This window comes from Saimiri boliviensis, chromosome 1 (genome assembly GCF_048565385.1).
Source record: "Saimiri boliviensis isolate mSaiBol1 chromosome 1, mSaiBol1.pri, whole genome shotgun sequence".
Classification (NCBI taxonomy): domain Eukaryota; kingdom Metazoa; phylum Chordata; class Mammalia; order Primates; family Cebidae; genus Saimiri; species Saimiri boliviensis.
The window spans coordinates 17,067,560-17,089,610 of record NC_133449.1 but is presented as its reverse complement, the minus strand read 5'-3'; the positions used below and the strand labels follow the sequence as shown (position 1 = coordinate 17,089,610).

The window sequence follows — 22,051 nt, the reverse complement described above, 5'->3', positions numbered from 1 at the left end:
AGCTAGCTATGACTGAGACAGTATCACCATAATAAAATGCCATTGGAGCCTCACATGGGACCTTGTTTTCCCAGAACTCTAGATTACGATTGTCTTTTTCTTGAGATTTCAGACCCCAGCTCTTGTTTTCCACATTAATTCAAGTTGAATGCAGCCTCAGTCATATTGACAAACATTCCACCTGGAAATAAATGCCTAGGTGCTCACTAAAAATTGCAACATCCTCACCAGCCCAGACTGGATGATATTATGTATTTCATGTAATGTCTATTCTTTAAGGAATTAAAGCGCTTCTATATATAGCCCTGCCCAACAAATTTTTAATAAAGTCTGCTCCTGACTACATCTTAGTAACAAACAGAATTTGAATCCCTAAAAACTGGTCATTCCCAGATCTTTTTTGAAATGTTTCATTGTCAAAATTATTTCAATCAGATGCTGAGAAAAGGCAGTAGTCATCTCTGTCACATTTTCTTTTGATAAAATAAGTGATGACAGAGAAAATTCTTGATGCCATAGCCCAGTAAACTGGTCTATTTGGCAGCTGGAGATCCTCCCATGCTCAGGTACCTAACACCAAGTCACTGACAAGCCTCACCTGTGCAAGATGATTCCCTGCTTATGAAGAACTTTTGTTCTCAATACCCTCCTGTCTCAACAAGAGCCCATGAAATAAGCAAGGCCCAGAGTGTTCTTCTCATTTGACAGGTGAGAAAACTGAGGGGCAGAGTGTTCTGTGGATTTATTTAACAAACCTTAAGCATAAAGGACTTGCCCAAATTCACACAGCTAGTGTACGGCAGAACCAGGGTCACGTTCAGCCTTCTAATTAAAATCATACTGCATTTACCTGTATTCAGGTTGCAAAACAGAATGTCCTTGCTAAAAGTTGGGACACATGCAGACCAAAGTCTTGGGAACACAGGGCCAGAAGATAGTTTTCTGGCTTTGGGAATTGGGGAGATCAATAAATAATTTCCCAGGGAGAAGCTTTTGAACTGGTCCGGGGAAGGCGGCTAGGATGGAGCAACACGATGTGCATTCTGCTCCACAACAAGGTAAACTGGAGCACCTCCCAGATGCCTGCTCTTGAATGAGACCCAGAGTACACAGGAAGCATGAAAAGGTAGTGAGAAGGCTGGGCTGAGTGGTCCAGGTGTTTGTCGCCACTCACCAGTCTGTGACGTCAGCCAAGTCTCCTGACCTCCCCACCTCTATGGGTTAAAGTGAGGGAAATGCTGTCTCTAAGGTCGATTTCATAGACCACGGTGAAATCAAGTGAGCCACTGGTCAGACAGAGAGGGGTTAGAATAATCAGAAAGGAAGGGAATAAAGAAGACAAGGGAGAGAGAAGAAGAGTGGAAAGGAGGGAGTGAGAAGCAAGGGAGAGACCTATGGCAGAAGCCCCGGAATGTACAAGCGTTTTCTTCCAAAGATTGATTTCAGGTTGTTGATCTCAGCAAGGCCACCAAGAGGGTTTAGGTTCTTTGTTTTGACTTTTGTATTTTTGTTTCAACTGAACATACTCGATTCAGTGGGCCTCCTGCCAACACGATGGGCCCAGGGGCTCTAAAACACAATAGTCATTTTAAAATTCAAACTTAGTTCCAGACAGACTGATGGGTCCTCATGGCCAAATTTACCTTCTTTTGTGGATCACCTTGAATGCCTCCTTCCTAACCAGCCCTCTTTGACCCTCCAGGCCCTTCCTTGTTTTTCCTGGTCCTGATCACAATCAACCCAGCACAGTAGCTATTGGTATGGGTATTTTTTTCCCCATCTTGACTATAGGTTTCTGGATGGCACCAGACTGTCCCCTAGGCAGGGATTTGTGGTGTTTATCGCTGCAGACCCAGAGCCTACATAGCCCCTGGCACAGAGGAGTGCTCAGGAAGAGTGGAAAGCAGGGGCTGCATTTTATCCCAAAGGAGACTCCCTCTCTGCATTAGCATGGAGCTCAAGACAAAATAAAGCTTGATTGGTAGGCCCTAAATGAATCAGACAAACACCATCTACATACTAAAAACCAGTTTAACAAAACAAAGCCTGGAAGCTATTATTTGTATTCTTATGTCAGTGAAGTTTGTTTGAAAGAATAACTTAGAAGGAGATTTTTCTCCGTGTCTTCGTGCCAATTAAGACTCAATAACTGCTATTATGGAACGTAGAATGTTAGGTCTGCCAATGGTTAGAAACACTTTCAGTGATTCTTATCTATTCTTGGGACTACAGAACCTTCAATGAATCTGACTAAAGCTACCCCAAGAGAGTTTATATATAAAATTTTACATGCAGCTTCAGTGTAGGCGGAACTCCTGAAGCCTATTCAAACATACTTCCAGGTTAAGACCTAGATTAGTGTTTTTCAAAATGTCACTCATAGATTTTGTCCTTTAGAACCATTTGGAAGGTCTTAATAAGAATCCACATATTGGGTGTCTGGGGTCAGTGAACTAGCAATCCTCAGGAGGCAGCCTAGCAATCTGCCAATTGAGCAGTCAACCCAAGTGATTCTGAGATGCATTAAAGTTTGAAAGCCACCTACATAGACCAATGTTTTCATTTGCACAGATGTTGAACTTAGAATCAGAAAAACAAAGGCACTTATTCAAATCCTGCAGCAAACAGTACAGACCTTGATTACATACTTTATTTCATTCTCTGTGAGACAGAAGTTATGTACCTAAAATCCTACAGTTATTATGTTTGTGTACAACTTTCAAGAAGAATGCCTTTTATTCCACATAGTAGGTTTTAAAGCATAAGAGCACAATTTAAAAGTAGCATTCCAAGACTATACAGAGAATTACAGAATATTTTTATAATATCTTATTAACTAGAAAAATATTTCTTATTCTATTAAAAGATTTTCACCATCAATTATTTAGGTGCTGATCCTATAACAGCATTTATTCTTATTTTGTTTTAATCCATGCTCCTGTGTAGTTGTGTCAACAGAATTTTGGTGAGTAAACTTGTATTTTCAATGCCTTAGGCCTGGAAAACTTCTCATTGAAGGGAATTCCACCAGTATATTTTGTTGTTAAAAACAAAGGTGGCTTTGTGAAGTGAAAAGCGTTACTCAAAAATAAGATGATACACCAATTCCTCTAGGCTCTGAGCTTGCTCAGAGCAATTGAGGGCAGTGCCCAATGAAGTGTCTGTCCCACAGAAAGCACAGAGAAAATTGGTCTCAAGTGAATGAACGAACAGATGGATGAGATTGCTCTTAGCTAGAAAAGCTAGAAGTGTGTTTTCTAACCACCAAATTACAGAAGCTCCTCAGGAAATGACCACCTGGAGGGACAGGGAATAACTTGGTAGGAACTCTTTTGTTATATGCAAATATATTTCATTAAAATTCAAACTTTTTTTTTGAGACGGAGTTTCGCCCTTATTACCCAGGCTGGAGTGCAATGGTGCGATCTCAGCTCACCGCAACCTCCGCCTCCTGGGCTCAGGCAATTCTCCTGCCTCAGCCTCCTGAGTAGCTGGGATTACAGGCACGTGCCACCATGCCCAGCTAATTTTTTGCACTTTTAGTAGAGACGGGGTTTCACCATGTTGACCAGGATGGTCTCGATCTCTCGACCTCGTGATCCACCCGCCTCGGCCTCCCAAAGTGCTGGGATTACAGGCTTGAGCCACCGCGCCCGGCGCAAAATTCAAACTGTTAAATCAATGATGATCAAATTGGACTCTAGGGCTCTCTCACCTGTCTCAGGTGCACCTGTCAGTGGCCTAAGGCTTTTCGAAGAAGAAAACTTGGAGCAATGATACAAGCTGAGTCTCAGGAGAGTTGGGCCAGAGCCCAGTAGAACAACCCTTGGCTACTTGGTGGCCTCTGAGGACCAGATGAAGGGAGGCCCTTCATCTGCAAAATAATAAGCAGTAGAATTGAGGAAGGAAGTCTCCTTTCGGGAGAAGGGGCATGAGGGTCAGGACACCAAGCGACTGGTAGGGAATGGATAAAGGCCTTAAGTGCTGTCTTCATCCTATCTATCTGGCAGCAGGGAGCTGGGGAAGGGTTTGTGCTTAGGGGTCTCAGAGTTCAGTGTCTAAGAATCCATGATGGAAATGGGGATGGCACAGCCTCATGGTGTGTCCTGCCATGACCACTGCCCCCAAATCCACCAGAATACATGGTAGACATCACTGTTTGACTAGGGCACACTTTCCTATTGAAATTTCATACAGCCTCTCACCCTCCTCTGTGCACCATTTGGTGCTGCCATCAGACGTGGCCTGTGAGCTGAAACCTGTTTTCACCCTGGCTCTCGAAGCGCAAATGAGTGGATTGCCAATCAGGATAGCAAACACAACTTTTGATAGGTTGTAAATTGTTTTCATTTTCCTTCTTTCCTTTGGGACTCTGCTGTGCGAGGTGATAAAATAGGCCTTATTGTTGCCACCTGATAGACAAAGAAACAAATTCAGACTGGCAGAGATTTGGTAAATGTAACACAGCTTGGAATAACTCTCACATCTGTCAGATTCCAAATCTCATGTTTTTTAAAAAATAACTCTGTGACTGCCTTTTCATCTGAACCTAAACCAACCCAAATGTTTCCTAATGAAAATAATCTTGAAAGTCAAACTCCAAACATAAATTAAAATCCACTTAGGGCTCTTTGCAGGATTCCTCTAGGTTTGCTTCTTGATTTCTTTGACCTTGATGTCATGGTGGCTAAGCAAAATAGCAATGGCACCAGCTCGTCAAGGAAGAGGACCCTGGGATGGAGATACTTCTTCCCTGCACACTTACTTGCTCTTTCCCTGGGTTGATTTTCACAATAAACGGTGGCCAATTCCGTGAAAATACAGTTAAAATTGCCAACTTTTCATCTTAATTTGTGATGGATTGGCAATCAAAATGATTGTTGAAAATAGGAAATTCCTATGAGGGGGTGATCAGGTACTTGTCTCTTGGTGACAAAATGCAAAAGCTTTCTTCCCAACCTATCAGCAGCAATGCTGTGGTGGGGATGATGAAACAGCTGCTATGACTTCTGTGGCCAGAGACACAGAAATCCCTATGTGTGCAGGGAATTCCAGACATCTGGGACAGAAGGCATCTTTCTATCAGATGCAGAGGGCGCTGAGAACACATGTGACAACAGAGAAGAAATAGGAATTATATTCGTTTGCTCAGGCTGCCATAACAAAGCACCAGAGACTAGGGGGCTTAAACCAAGAACTTTATTTTCTAACAGTTCTGGAGGCTGGAAATTCAAGAGAAGGTATTGACAGGATTGGTTTCTTTTGAAGCTTCTCTCCCTGGCTGGTAGATGATGGCCGTCTTCTCCCTGTGTCTCCCCGTGGCCTTCCCAGTGTATGTCTCTGTGTCCAAATTTCCTCTTGTAAGGATACATCACGCTGGATTAGGGCCCACTCTCGTGACCTGATTTTAACTTTTTATTACCTCTATAAAGGCTCTGTCTGCAAATACAGTTCCATTCTGAGGTACTGGGGGTTAAGATTTGAACATATGAATTTGGGGGAATGCAGCAAGCTTGAAAAAGGGAAAAGCCACCTGCTGTTTTCTAAAAGGCTAATAGAAAATTCTTCCTCTCATCATTGCATTAATTAACTTCTTGTTTCAATATGCCATTTTGAAATCAATCTCTCTGCTTTCTACTCTTGCCTCACCACCAAACATTTCTGTCATTATGCCTTGCATTGTGGTAAATCGCATCTTCCCAACTTGCCTGTGAAATGCTGGAGGGCAGGCAGAACGGTCCTGTAGTCACTTTTATATGCCTCCATCACAAGGCTCCCGGAGAAGCAGATGCACAGCCAGCACTTACTGCATTCAGGCAAGAAATGCTTACCCACACTTGCTCTGTGGCAGGCCCTGTGCTAGCCTCTGGATTTTACATTGATTGAAATGAGGTGACTGTATCTGCATGAATAAAGAATGAAGCCTGCATCTAACTGGGAGGGAATATGTTGAGATCTGTGTTTTATAAATCTCACTCCGGCAGCTGTATGGCGGATGGGGGCTGGAGGGGGTTAATGAGGAGCTGCCCTGGGAGTCTGGCTACGAGGCAGAGCTGTGTGCTGCAGGGGGAGTCAGCATTCCTGTCTTTGAAGTATGTTCCACATTCAGTTTGTGATGTTGGGCAAATTGCCTCATTTTTCAAAACTTATGTTTTAAATCCTTTTAAAGATGTATCTACTGAAGGAGTTCCTTCACATTTGGGATACAAAAGTTTCTAAAGTTGGAACACTGTGGCCCCTGGCCTTGCAGAGGAGCCACTCCTGTTAGCCTGCTTCTCCTTAAACACTCAACAGAACTTATTCTTTAGCAGCCGAGGTGACTCCCCGCTGGAGCGGGAAATGGGTCCGGTGGCAAGAGGGGATGTGCCAGGCTGACTACACACAGAGGAGGGCAGAGGCTGCAATCAGCTTTGCTCCCTCAGTTGCATCCCAGGATGTTTCAAAAGCTGCACCAAAGATAGAAAGGATCACTGCATGTGCCCATTCACCAGGATAAAGACTGTGTCTTGCTGAATATTTGCATTTTTTCCAGAAGCATTGAAAGAAGCTTTTTCTTATCAGCCCATCTTCTGGGCCTATTACATAATCCACATCTTTTCCCATGCTTCTCCCTTCTAGCTTGTCACATCTGCCTTTCTTTTTTCTGTGTACATGGCATATTTCTGCTGTGGTTTTCTCTTGATTTCTGTCCTTGGACTCTAGAAGGAGAAAAAGACTGCCTGCTTTCTATTTGATGTAAGAGCACAGGCTGAGTTGGAATAAGAGGTTGCCAAAAATATAGACTAAGTTCAGAAAGTCATATATTCCCCTCCCGGAATAAAAAACCCAACCTAAGAGTGAGATGAGGAGGTGGGAGATGATTTTGGTACATATACCTCAGTTGTACCATAAAATGCCAAAGAACGCTGAATGTTTACACGACCCCTCATCTTGAGGCTGGTGCTTTTTCAGGGCTACATACTTGCAGTAAATAAAATAACTCATTTCCTTCATTTCAACTATTTCTTCAAAGGCAATACGTCTCTCATCTTAAACAGATTGTGAGGAACGTGGCACACAGAGCTCTCTTAATCATAGGGTCACAGCTTGCAGGGCCTTTGACAAATCTTGCTTGTCTGTACTTTCCTTGGGGTTGAGGATAGAGGTAGTTCTGAGGCATGGGTTACCCTTAGGTGATAAAATATAAGATGTGACATTGAAAACTAGGGAGAGTGGACATCAATTGAGTAATAGATGCACTTTCTTGGCACTTCTATAGAAAAGATCTTGGCATGCTAATAATTGATTACTCAGATCTTCTTAGAAATGTCACAGTGATCGTATAACTGCACACTATTTATTCTGTTGATTAGTGAGTTTTTAATGATACAATAAGCACTTGAAAACCACCCCCCCTCCACCCAAAACAACAGCTATGACTTGGAACACAATATGTATTTAACCACAGGGCCATACCCCTATCCTACCCCTTGGTCTTCCCCACTTGAAGTAACGATTCATTTGAACCTTGTGTTCGTCACTTCACTGCTTTCCTTTTTATATGATTTTCTTGCATTTATACACTTTAATCCTACAAAGCGTATTTTAAAAAATTTGTGAGACTTGCTTTTTTAATGTCTAGTGTTGATACAGTTCAACTGTTTTTACTGTTGTATACTATTATATTGTTCAAATAGACCACTGCTTATTTTCCACTTTCCCTTTGATGGGCACTTGGGTTTTTCCCAGTTTTGTCACTGCTAATAGCGTGCTATGAGCATTCTTAACACATGCCCCTTCTTGTACAGTACAAGAATGGAATTGCTGGATCGTAGGCTATGGAAAATGTTCAGCTTCAGGAAATAATGATAATGCTTAATATTTTATACAACCATTTCACATACACATATATACATCTGGGTGATTTAATATTGCTCAAATCACATCTGCTAATTCAACGATATAAAAGCAATCTTTTTCTGCTTGGTGTTTTAATCAGAAAAAGTTTTAAAAATGTATTTCTTTCACTTGTGTAACATTACATAAGTATACATGAAATGGAATGTCTTAGATCAGCCCAATCTAGAACCAATACAACTTGTAGACTCAGGCAAACGAATACTACTGCAGTAGAAATTGTACCTTTTATGGGACTGTTCTGTGTAAGGTTCAGGGAAAGGTTAGCTTATGAACAGTGTACAGTGTTGAGTTATGAGTCCGTGTTTGTAGACATTGCTGTCCAGATGTACACTATATCTGCCACCCGCTTTCTAACTGTGCTGTTGTGGGAATCTGGGTTCTTATCTGGGTAGACGAGGCTCTTTTTTGTTATCTGGGTAGACGAGGCTCTTTTTTGCTTAAAAAAGAAACAAAAAAGCCCTCTTGTGTACTTTTTCTTTAACTGAGAGAAGTACACATACCTTTAAAAAGCCAAACAATGTTGTAATTAGCAAACCGTCAATAACTGTCAGCAAACAGTATTACCTGAGTTTTTATGGTTCTTTCACCAGATGCTGTCACTCCTTGAGCTCTATTCAGTGCTTTGATTTAACAATTACTCTTTTTGTTCAGAAATTGCTTATTTTGGGAACAACATATATACATTTGCATTTTTAAATGTTATCTTTTCTTTCTGGATGGAAAACTGCCAGAGTTGAAACAAACTGGCTACTTAAAGTTATGATTTCATGTGAGGGTACATTTCATGAAGGCCATAGTTTCTGGCCTAAGGAATAAAAACAAGGTTGAAAAACAACTTACCTTCACATAGAGCTGCTGAAATTCCTCGAGATTCAGCCTCCCGCTTGGACAGTCCTTGAGAAATCCTTTGTACCATTGCTTGAGTTCATGCTCATTAAACTCTGTGCTCTTCACCAGGTCCTCCATCACTTCAGGGGCCAGTTTGCTATTCTGCTTCCCCATCTTGCCTGAAGAAAAGTAAATTAATTCAATTAGTGCTGTGGCTGTGATCATTTCAAACTAGAGTTCTGAGCAGTCCGTTGTTGCAACTCCCTCCAGTGTGGCTGATCCATATCTCCCCAAGTCCGCTTCTTCTACTTGGTATTCTAGAAAATGTATGAGTGAAATAGACTCTTCTGATAGTTCCAAGAGCTGTAGGGTTCACTCTTCACCTCACTGTGTCATTTTTCATACTGTGTTGACTCCCAAATGGAAGGCAACCATCTCTTTTTATGCTATTCATAGTAAGCATTCGGAAGTTGTTTCTCTTTTCCTTCTACAAATGACACTTTATTGACACTTGTTTCCCAGGTGTTTAATTCTACATTTAGTTTAATGGGATACTCGGTGGGATTACTGACAAGAACAATGAGAAAACTTTATAACTAAATGATCAGTAAGTGGCTTGGAATATCTGATCAGCAATATTAAGGCGTCTCAGTTGGTCTAGTTCAAGTTGGAGCTTTTCCCCCCAATAAAAACAGCTCATTTCTATTAGTCACGTTAATTCTCTATTTCTCCTACAACACTGTCTTCAGAGTTGACAAAATCTTGATTTTTTTCCAGCGATTGGTTGGAGAGTTTTTGTTGATATTATTCCAGACTGCTATTATTTCTGATTTTGAGTTAAAATAATAGTGCATAAGATAATGTTACCTATATCCATTAAGCACCAGGTTATGTGGCTAACATCACAGCAGGGAGTAGGGAGACAGCAGGTTTGAGACAAATCCTGATTTTTCTTCCTGATTTGGCCACTTACTATTTGTGTTACTTAAGGCAACATTAACTGCAATATCTTCAACTTATTCATTAATAAAGCAGACATCATAATAAAACTCTTTCATATTTATTGTGATGGCTAATTCAGAAATAAGTAGGAAAAGAAAGGCCACAAAAATATTCCAAAATTAAAATAACTGTGCAGGAAAATTAAAGGTAATTTAAAAATTTTCCCTTTAATATTGCTTTATAATAAATAATAAAACTATTGCTTATTATAATAATAAAAGAATTAAAACATAAATTAACTCCAGGTTGATTTAAAAAGGTGAGTTAAACTTGAAAATCTCAAAGTTTCCAGAATCAGAAATGTGCCAGAAAATCTTTCAAATCCAGTTAGAAGAAACTGAGTTAGGGTTGAAGATTCACCTGAAGATTACCCAAGTGAACGCAGTCCTTCACTGGGTTTGAGACAAACTCTCTTTGAGGCTGCAGGCACGTCGACACTTGCAATAGCCTGGAAGGGGTAATATTTCTCATCACGTACTTTATTGTTTTTACTTTTTAACTTCTCCTAAAACAGATTCCACACCCATTGTCAGTAACCTGCCCCAACATTAAACAATTCTTTCACTGTAATGAAACCAAACCACTCTTGCTATTTCCAGGGAAATTTCCACTCAGCACGATCTCGGCAGCACACAATGCAGTCAGATGATACCATTAAGAATGGCCATTTAGCCGGGCGCGGTGGCTCAAGCCTGTAATCCCAGCACTTTGGCAGGCTGAGGCGGGTGGATCATGAGGTCAAGAGATCGAGACCATCCTTTTCAACATGGTGAAACCCCGTCTCTACTAAAAATTACAAAAAAATTAGCTGGGCTTGGTGGCACGTGCCTGTAATCCCAGCTACTCAGGAGGCTGAGGCAGGAGAATTGCCTGAACCCAGGAGGCGGAGGTTGCGGTGAGCCGAGATCGCACCATTGCACTCCAGCCTGGGTAACAAGAGCGAAACTCCGTCTCAAACAAACAAAAAAAAGAATGGCCATTTACCCTCCACGCTCTTCAGTGTAAAAAAGGGCCCAGTATCAGCAATTCTGCCCTTTGCCATGGGGTTTCTCTACTTACTTTTGCTCTGAATTTCAAGTTCCAAGTCTCTTATTAGCAACTGTTTCTTAATTATAGGTTACTGTGGAATTCCACAGCTGGGTGTGGAAATCAAGTGGGTACTCAGGTGTCAGGTTTAATTAATGTGGGCAAGAAAACTCTAATTCATGGTTATCCTGAAAATCAAAAGATGTACTGCGAAAACTTTCAGTACTTCACTTTTCTTTAGTAGAGAATTACACATTTTCATTCTTAAACTAGAATCTCACCTAAAAATAATAGCTATTTTGAATACTGGCCATGGGGAAGGCACTTAATGGAACACCTCACAAACTTCATCTCCTGCTATGCAACCACCGAGCAATGAGGATTAGGGCAGCTCCCTGAGGCCCAGAACGCTTTGGTAACTTGTATAAGAGCATACAATTAATGCATGGTAGAGCTAGAATTTGAACCTGGATCTATAAGACTCCAGTGGACAATCATAGACAGGCTGGTGGATGAAAGGCATTTCAGGAGAAGAAACAGGAAGAGCAAAGGCAGGAAGGCTTCAGAGAACTGAATTAGTTCCTAGAAGGGACAAAAGAGGATCAGTCTGCCAGCCTGGCTGCCTTGTTTGGAAAAGACTTACATGTACCAAAACCACAAGCTCAGAAGTGACTTTGTATTAAAAATCACCTCCCCTAAGTCCCTTTAGAAATTCAACAACGTATCAGCTTCTCTGTTAGGCAAGGAAGCCTGCTCCATGAATCACTTGTGATGTCTTAAACCGTTCCAGTTGACTTGGGAGACGGTGGTCTCTTACACGCACAGGAAATATTGTTAGGACTGTGAATCACAGTTTGGAGACTCAAGTGCATAGCTTCATGCTTCTTGGTTATGGGTCTGCATGATCACTCAGGTGTGTCTGGCAGTGGGTGAATCATACAGAAAGTCAGGTTCTGGCCTGGCTCAGAATGACACTGCCACTGCCCTCATCAGGCCTCATCAGGTCTTGCCTGGATTAAAGATTGGCCTCCCCACTGGGCTACCTGCCTCCAACCACCTTCCCACTGCACAGCTGCCTGAGTAAATTTCTAGAATAGAAACCTCATTGATTTACTCTCTAAAACCCTCTATACTTCTTCTTAGTCTCCAGGATACAGCTTTATCTCCTTAGCGTGGATCAGGCCTTGCCTACTCATATCCTCATTTTCTGCCAATATATCTTTGCTCATGTGCCAGTGATTATGAACTATTATAGGTTCCAGGATTGCATGCTTCCACACCTCCATGGCTCTGCATATGCTGGTCTCTTCTCCTAGAATGACTTCCTCCCATTTTTTGCTTAGCAGAGTTCTTCCCCTTCTTTAAGTAGGCTTAATTCACACACCACCTCCTCCATGAAAGCTTCATGGCAAACTTAAGCACCCATTCTCTTAGGTATCTCTCTTTTCTTCTAAAAGCTTCCATGGTCATTATGTATTTCTCTACTGGATTGTTATTATAGTTTCTTGAGAGAGAGGACTGCTATTTATTTATTTTTGCCTCTTGGTAACTCCTATTAGGTATTCAACTAGTATTTTTTGAGGACATGAATAAATGAGGGGTCTGAAGTATTTGGTATGGTTTTTTTTTTTCCTGAGAAAATGTCTCACAATCTATATATGAGGAGAGTCAATGCATTCACAAGTATAAATATAAAATGCAGTTGGCAGATGGGAGAAATATTTTATTTAACTGCACGGAAAATATTCAGCCCTCCTGGAGATTGTCTTTATTATTAAATTTTGAATACCTTACAGGTGAGAACCATATCTTTTATCTAGTATATTCAGTAATTGACATAAAGGTGGTGTTTAGTAATGTGTGATAAATGAATGAAAACATGGTTGGCATAACACTCTCCACCTGTAGTCTTTTTGCTCCGGGCTGCAGTGATATAGGCCAAGTAGTATCTTTCATCATGAGACCAGCATAACAGAAAGAGTACAAACAGTACATTTTATCACATTCCCAATATGGAGATTCCCCTACACCATGTGAGGGGGAAGCAGGCTGGCTCTGTCTCTAACGTACTTTGTGATCTCGGCCAAGATCCTTTCCTTCCCAGTTACTCCATTTCCCCATTTAAAAAAATGAGAAGTTGGACCAGATGATCTTTAAGGCCTTTCCAACTCTGCCATTCACTGATTTGCCACATAAGTTTTGTAAATATGAAAATATGAGTCAGACTTCCAATTGGCTTGTCTCAACACATGCGGGCTCTGTGGATTCTTGGCCTGAGAACCCATCAGCATTTAAGCATTTGTTACCCAAGAAGGGAGGAGACAGAAACCAGAGTGTATTACTTTTAAGCTGGGGTTTCAAGCTATAATATTAAAGGCAGCCCATCCCCAAACCAAAAGAATTTCTCACTGTTTGTGTTGTCATAGAGAGAAGTTCAGTGCTAGGCACAAAACAGGGCTGGTGGAAGGGCTTTGATAGACAAGAGAACTTCCAATGATACAGCCCTGTGGAGGAAAGCCCAGCTTCATTTAATAGCAAATGATGCCCCCCAGAGAAGATGGCCCTTTTGTACACTGATTACAAAAGGCTTTTGTGTAACAGCATTAACCCATATAAACCATTGTCCATTTTTTAGAGCATTTTAAACAGCATTTTAAAAAACCTCTGTAAAAAAGAGATTATGATTGTTTCCTTTTTACTGATGAAAACTTTGACGGTCAGAGAGATTGAGTAATTTACCCCAGCCAGACCAGCTAGTAAAGGCTTAGTCAAGCATGCATTGCAGTCCTCCCGCTCTCCACTGCTTTGCTAACAGAGGCCATCATCTTCTCCCACCTGCAGGATCATCTCAAGGATGCTGCAATTACCTCCCAACTGGTCTTCCTGTCTTGAGTTTTGCTCATCTCTCATCCATTTCCTATCCTGTCTTAATAGCAGGTTCCAGAGCAGAAGAGACAGAGGATTTAAGAAAGCTCTTAGAAGAGGAGCACGAGGACTTCAGGGATGAGGAAAGGGCCTAGGATGGAGTCAGGAGGCACCCATGAGCATCTTTTCCATATGCACTTTGGGTATTAAAGAGGATTTAAACTATATATATGTGGAGGGTGTGTGTGTGTGTGTGTGTGTCTGTGTGTGTGTGTGTGTGTCTGTGTGTGTGTGTTGGCCCCAGTGTATCTCTTACCCACTCAATCTAAATCCAGTCTTCTAGGACATACCAGGGCCTGTTGAGTAGACAGAAATGCATGTCCAGCTCCTCCCAGGTAACGTAGCAATCAGCCTGGCTGAATCCTAGCAAGATTCATTTAAATAAAGACTGAGTGGCTGAAATGGAGCAGTATCACCACGTGTACAAATACATAGTGAGATAAGCACAGCAATGGGAAAACAATCTTGAAAATAGGGCTCAGAGCAAAGGAAGAAAGGGCTTTAGGGGCTCAGGTTGGAGACCTAGGAAATGCTTGTCATGCAAGTATGGAAAGAGGCTGCAATGGGCTGGTTGTAGAATAGGATACTTGGGTCAGTCTTGAATAAATCAAGTCTTTTCTTTGAGCCCTAGGCTCTTCACCCATATCTTGAAACAACCGCCTTTGTAGAGACTGGCCTTCTCATGCTTAGACTCCTGCCTGGAATGCCCTGTGTGCTTTTTTCCCCCCATGTATCTAAACCTTACTCCTGCTGCAAGGCTCCATTCCAATCCTGTCTTCTCCATGATACTTCTCTGCCAACTCTTACTACTCCTGTCTTCTCCTTGTATTTGATATTGTGGTTTGGGGTCATTGATGACCCATGGCATAATTAACTTGATGGAGTCAGGCAGAAAACTCTCTGGACAACTAAGTTTGGCAGACGTTTGTAAGAATCTTCTAGGGGAAAAGCCCTGTGCTAGGCAAGGTGGGATATAAAGAGAAGACATAGTACCAATCTTAAAGGGCTGAGACCTGGGAGCAGGAGACATTTACAAGACTTGGAATATGAAGGTTGATGAAATACATACTCATAGCAGAAAGCTACAGAGCACAGAGGATAGACAGACAAACCCTGACCTGATCAGTCACCTTTAACCTGTCACTAGTCCCCAGGTGAAAACTCTTTTTATTTGTTTATTTATTTATTTTTTTGAGATGAAGTTTCGCTCTTGTTACCCAGGCTGGAGTGCAATGGCGCGATCTCGGCTCACCGCAACCTCTGCCTCCTGGGTTCAGGCAATTCTCCTGCCTCAGCCTCCTGAGTAGCTGGGATTACAGGCACATGCCACCATGCCCAGCTGATTTTTTGCATTTTCAGTAGAGACGGGGTTTCACCGTGTTGACCAGGATGGTCTTGATCTCTTGACCTGGTGATCCGCCCGCCTCGGCCTCCCAAAGTGCTGGAATTACAGGCGTGAGCCACTGTACCCAGCCAGTACCCAGGTGAAAACTCTTAAGAGTCTTTCCTAAAGTTGTCTGAATACAAGATTCACCCTTGGTTCTTCCTTAAAAATACAGCTTAGTGGGTTGATCCCTTGGAGGGAAATCTGTACATTTAATAAGCAACTCAGGGCAATATGAGTCAAGTTGGGAAATGCTGCTGGAAAACATGAATAAAAATTGAAGTACATGGTCTAAGGAGCATACCCTAAACCAGCACAGACATAACCCAAGGGCTCCCTGATTCCTCACTCCCCCTGTCTAGCATTCCTGATGTGGTTTCAAGATCCTTGTCCTGGGGACTAGCATTAACAATTCCAAAATTGGCCAGGTGTGGTGGCTCACACCTGTAATCCCAGCACTTTGGAAGGCTGAAGCAGGCAGATCACCTGAGGTCAGGAGTTTGAGACCAGGCTCGGCAACATGGTGAAACCCTGTCTGTCTCTACTGAAAATATAGAAATTAGTGAGGCATGGTGGTGGGCGCCTGTAATCCCAGCTACTCAGGAGGCTGAGACAGGAGCATCACTTGAACCAGGGAGGTGGAGGAAGTTGCTGTGAACCGAGATTGCACCATTGCACTCCAGCCTGAGTGACAAGAGTGAAACTCCATCTAAAAAAAAAAAAAAAAAAAAATTCCCAAATCACACAACACAGGAAAACCAAAGCTTGAAAAGATTTGCCTGTGGGCTCCTCTGTTTTAAGCCCTTTGGTTTTAGGCTGGAGAGTTTGAGGCTCAGGAAGGTGATGAATTTTCTCAGATCACATGGGCAGCTGATGGCAGAGCTGGGATGAGAAGTCTATCCCCCCCACCTGGCTGGTATCCCCCACTCCCCAGCCCCCTGTGCATGCTGTCCCTGTGCCTAACACTCAAAGCCTGTAAGCCACTACCCATGTTTATCTCTGTGCTAGGATGTTGAAACAACCCCCAGCACCACCCCTCAGATCCTGTAAACAACCGACATTGGATTGCTAGTTTCCAGAGATGGTTAAAAACAGCCCTGAAAACCATATCTCAAAATTGCCCAACATATTGTATGGGGTTTTTCTTTCCTAATAAAGGCAAATATCTGACACGATGGGCTTTTTCTGCCCCCCTCTTCTTCATCCTCTGGAAGCCAAGTACTCACAAGCCCCCAGAAGCATTTCCCAGGGGGTAGGGAGGGTGCGGACCACAAGCTGGCATTTCATGCTGTATTTGGGGACTAGAGCAGCTTCTGGAAAGAAGAGAAATCCTTTCTTACAGCATTCTCTGATGATGTTACTTCAAAACCTGAATCTCATGGAATTACAGCTGAGGTTCCACCCCATAAGCACCAAACAGGAGGGAGCTGCAGACTGCATTCCTGGGGACTCAAGATAAGGCAAAATTATTTTTTTGATCTATAGTAAGTGGGGGAAAATAGTTTGACGGCAGTGGCAGTGGCAATGTTAGGGCTAGTAGCAAGAGTTCTGTTTGGCAAAGTATAACAAACACCTGAAGGTAAAAACAGAAATGGGCCGCAGGGATGAATCATCTGATCCAACTCCTTTGTTTTCTGGAGGCCCAAGGAGGCTAGGGGACTTATGCCAGGGAACATAGCAAGTAAGAGAGCCTAGAAGTGCCCTGGCTACCAAGTCTCAGCAATAAGACATGCCTGCTCTAGTGCCCAGGCCTCTGATCCTTGGGTACTGAGACAGGCTGAAGGTTCTAGACCCTGCAGAATCATGTCTTCTCATGTGAGTAGGGTGTGATGAATGGCCTCCCTCCTTAGGTCTGCTCAAGCTGCTCCCAGTGAAGTTCTCACTTGGCCTGTCTTTCTACAGGGCAGGGGCTGAGAGCCTAAAGTGGCTCTGGAGCCTTGAGCAACTGGTATATCCTTAACTCTAGGCTGGGTGCTACCAGTTGTCATTGGTCTTTGGCTCTCACTAGGTGGTCCCAAACTAAAACCCACCTGGAAACTTGGGAGCCAGGTGTCCAAGGGCTCTGATCTACAAAGGGTCAAAATGACATGATCAACCACGGGGGGTCAGATGCAACTGCCATCTTCTTCCTTCTTTCCAAGGCACAAAGAACGTTTCCTGAATGGTTGGGAAGTATGACTTAGACCCAAATCACACTCAATACCCAGGTGTTAGTCTATTACTTTGGAAAAGATTCTACTCAGACTCAGTTTCACCTGCATCCCATTTCATGGATGTCCTTCTTTTTGTCGGGTTCCAATGTCTCTTTTATTTTTAATTGGACTTAGTAGGGAAAAAAGTGTGTGCTGGAGTCAGACCTAGGGTCAAATGATGCTCCCGCTTAATACGAGTTGCATGAATTTTGATACGTTACTTAGCCCACTGGAACCTCAATCTCCCCATTTTTTCAAATAGAAATAATGTTATTTGCTCAAAGCATTGTTGTGAGGATAAATGAAATAATGCTAATTTTTTTTCCAACTGTGCCTTCCATGAAGCAGATGTCCAACAAACAGTAACTATTATTATCCTCATCATGGGACCCATACAAATGGGCTGCTCCAGAAGATGGAGAAGGGGACAGGTCAAGATTCAGGCCTAGACAGCAGGAGTCATCCTAACTTCGATACATGGCACCAAGCCTGGCACATGTAAACAGAAGTATACAAATTGTGAAACAAGGGACATTTTACTGTGGCTTATTGACTCTCCTTCCTTTACATAAACGTGCATCATATCTGACCTGACTGAGGAAAGTCATCTGAGGACCTCACAGCCCCAACTAAGTCAGCATCAACCACTGAGTGAAGTTTCCATCCAATTTCTCGCTCTTCCACTGAACAGAAGTGTGAGCTGTTTAATAGCTGGTAACCTTTCATCTGGGAGTATTTCAAGCAGCCACCCACTTTTCTGCATCTTATTTTTATTTCCCTATGTGTCCTGTCTCGGACCATTCTGTGTATTTCTGAGAATTGGTTTCTATGAAAGAAAATGGGCCATCTTTGGCAGTGTTAGAACCTCACTTAGTTCTGTGAGGTAACAGAGGAAATGCTTTCATTAATAATCACAGCCTTCTGTCCAACAGATTGTGTTCTAGGTTGTGCTGCCAAGTCCCAGTGGGGAGGGACTGTGGCCCTTGTCTGAGAATAGTAGGGAGCTGCCGAGAGAGAAGAGCAGACCTGGAGTGTCCCACTTCACCTGCGCATTCCCCGTGACAGGGTTAGGCCTTGATCATCAGGGATGTAAGCCGTCTTTGCATTCAGAGAAATTGAATATTTGGGGGAGGGGGGTGAGTGGCATGTACCAGTGTCCACCAATAACAGCCAATCCCACCTCACTCATCTTCTGACTCTTAGACTGATGCTCTTCCCTTTCTGAGAGCCATATGCACTCACCATGTGCCTAAATTGCTCTCTCTTCAGTAATTCTAAAAAGATACTTTAATTCATTTGGGTTAGTCTTAAAAACAGATAACTGAAATTCTTGTATGAAGGTGGCTTTATAGAATGTTCTAGTTGAAGGAAACAGGATGCTGAAAATGAGTCAATTCATTCATTTATTCAGCAAACTTTTACTTAGTATCATCATATGATTCCCAAATTTTTCTTTAAGGCAGATCTTTCCAGGTTTTTAGGGCAGATCCTAAAGAAAAATTTGGAAATACTAGATTTCACCTGTCAGGTGAATACTAGAATTCACCTGCCTGCTAGACATAGCCACCACTGTGTTCTACAACCACATTAAACTCAATATATTACGCAAACATGAATTGGTCCTCCTTTTTCCCCTAAAATATGCCTTTACTCTTTGCTCCTCTCTGAGTAAATAGCCCCACCATCTTCCCAAGGTTCCACGCAGTCTGGGCATCATTCTGAACTTCGCTATTTTGTGTTTCCATATGTAACCAGTCATCAAGTTAAGAGGTTGGTAGATTCTACTTTCTAATTCTTGATTCCATCTACTTTTCTCTGTTGCCCCTACTTTGGTTCAGGCCATTATCCTGTCACGTTGATTAGTACAGTAGCTTCCTAACTTGTTTCCCCATCCCTACAGCCTTGCCTTCCTGAATTCCATCTTCCATACTATATAGCTGAAATGACCTTTCTAAAACACAAAACCCAATCATGTCTCTGCCCTGCTTAAACCCTTCAGTGGTCTCTCATTATCCTCACTCTGAATTCCAACTATCTGCATGGCTCCCCAGAGTGGCTCACCTGGGCCTATCCTTTTCCTCCAGCTTCCCACCTTCCTCCCTCCCCTGTCCCCTCCTGGCACCTGTTTAGTCTCCTCTCTCCCCATGTTCTCACCTATGTTCCAACTTCTTAATATCATGCCAAACCTCTCTGTGTTTTCTTTTGCTCTTCCTTTTGCTCTGAGGGCAGTTCTCATTAGCTACACATTGGTTCTCTAGTGAACTCCCACTCATATTTCAAGATGCAGAGGAGGCACCTCATTTTCAGAGCCTTCACTGTCTAGCTACTTCTTTTGCACTCTGCACAACTGCTGTCACTGCATCAGCTGCCACAGTAGTGTCTGTGTTATCCATCTCTTCCATCTCACAGCTGGGGATTACTCAAGGGTGATTGTCTGGTTCATCTCAGCACTAGTTCAGAGCCCACTGCTGAACAGATACCCAGGAAATGTTGAATTAATTAATTACTATGTAATCCATCCCATCAACAGCTAGAGCTTATCAGTTGAGTGATAAGAGAGAACCTATGAAATGAAGCTCAACGATGACTGCACTAAGTGCCATTAGGGAGAGACAAGCAGTGTTGACAGAGAGAGAGAGAGAGAGAGACAGAGAGAGAGAGAGAGAACAAACTTCTTGCTAGGGAACCAGCAACAAAGCTTCTTTAGAGAGACTGGGTAAAGAATATTTTATAAAGTGGTCCCTCGAAATGATCTCAAGGAAATAATGACACAAGCCTGCTGAGATACATATACAAAAAATATTTGCCCCAGCATTGCTTAAAACCATTTTTAAAAACTACTTTTAACAACTACCTAAAGGTCTATCATAGGAAACTGGGTAAATAAAATTTTTTAGAACTATGAATGGAAATTATGAAGCCATCAAAAGTGATAATGTATATCTGCATTGATTGATATGGGTGAGTATTGACTCAATGTCATTTAAGAGAAAACACATAAATATACAGATAAACTCTGTAGTTTTTCAAGGATAAACCTTTACCTGAGTGTAGCAGGAGCGGCTACAGGAAAGGGTTTTTTGGACACTGAATACAGGAGGAAGGAATTTATTTTAGCTACATGAGGACATATATTAAATACACTATAATGGAGGAGGGGAATGGAAGTGAGTATAGCAAATAAAGGGTAAATTAAAACTATGTGAGAAAATACAGGAAGTGCTTTATATAAATAATGTTGATATTGAGCCATGATCTGAGGAGTACGATGAACATTTGGGGCACTTATGGAATAAAAACAAAAGAAAAAAGGAGAGATGACATTGCAATAAATTGTTAAGTGAAAAAAGCAGGTCACAAAACAGTATGTATAGCACCATTTGCTTTTGCTTTATACACACACTGGAGCTTGTGTGCACAGGATGTTTGGTCAGTTCATAGCATATATCAAAATCTTAACAGTGGTTATAACTGCTGGTGGCATAATGGTGGTATTTTACTCTCTCCTTAATATCTTTCTGAACTCTTTATAACAAGCACATAACATTTATAAGCAGAAAAATGTGCAAATGTTTTTATTTCAGCAAACAAATACATGCACAAAATGTCTTTCATTCGCCAAGTCAATAAAATCCTAACAAAGCCCACTTCTTTCTGTATAGTCTGGGTTTGTTTTCTTTCCTGATGTGGCCTGTAAATTGCACTAAATAAAGAGTGAGAAACACTTTTACAATTTGCAAACTGCCTCCAGGGTTTGTTCTTACAATGACCTGGTGAATTAGGTGAGGCGGAAACTTTCACAGAACTTGTAGAGATAAGAAAACTGAAGTTCAAAGAGGGCACAGACTTTTGCAAAAGTCACACGGGAAAACACTGGCAGAGCAGCTGGGACTGAAACCTAGCTCTGGTGCTTTAGGGAAAGGTGTGGTCCCATGAACCCATCAGAGCACAGAAAACTCACACAGGCCTTTGGGAGACCTGGAAAACTTCCTGAGGATCTTAGCTGGTTTTGTAGTCAACATTTTCAGGTTGAGGTCCCAGAATGATGTGCTTTACCTTCAGAGAAATCATCGTTTCCTTATTTCCTGGAAAGGCAGCAGATAAAGGTTGACCAGAGATGCTTCCAATGCTCCCAATGGCTTATTGGATCTTTACTTTGTCTTTTGGGGAGATTCCTTTCTGGACTTCACTGGACAACCGTAGACCCAACCATAGGCACCCAGAAGTGGTGATCTATGGAATTCTGAATTTTCTATTTTTTGAATTAGAATATAAGTCATTGTAATGAACAGTGGGCAGTACTTCAGCATCTACAAAGCTCTTTCCTATCTCACATCTTATGTAAACCTTGGCCTTGCTGGCATCAATCTTACAGAAGACAAAACTGAGCCTCAGAGAGGTTTGCTGACATAGTAGATCCTGACAGACAGGGACTTTGACTCCTAGCACTGTGTCCCCCGATCATAACTTCTCCAAGGTCCTGTGGTGTCAGCTCGGAATTCTCCTGAGCTTCTCTTCCACATTCATGACTTCACCCAGAGCCAAACAGAATGAGCCTCAGGACTAAACGTTTTTGACCTACATGTGAATCCTGAAATACTACTGTTAATTCATTGTTTGTAAAGGGAGTGAGGCTCACTGAAAGTACAAGGAACAGGAGTTCCCTTTCCAGGATTCTCTCATCCCAGGGCCCTAAGGCCTGTGCGGGTTTTCAGTGCTTTAATGGGTTCACGGGACCACACCTTTCCTAAAGCACCAGAGTTAGGTTTCAGCCTCAGCTTTGCCAGTGTTTTCT

General features: G+C 42.3%; 1 protein-coding gene across 2 annotated transcripts in view; it reads right to left on the bottom strand.

Annotated features, from left to right (window-relative positions):
* The window catches only part of VSNL1 (visinin like 1), a 111,778-nt gene that overhangs the window by 55,430 nt on the left and 34,297 nt on the right, over window positions 1-22,051 (bottom strand). For both annotated transcript variants that reach the window (XM_003935219.4, XM_010345746.3), the window contains exon 2: window positions 8,740-8,906. In XM_003935219.4, the coding sequence (XP_003935268.1) occupies window positions 8,740-8,901 (162 nt within the window). In that variant the 5' untranslated portion in view covers window positions 8,902-8,906. The remainder of the gene's footprint in view (window positions 1-8,739; window positions 8,907-22,051) is intronic.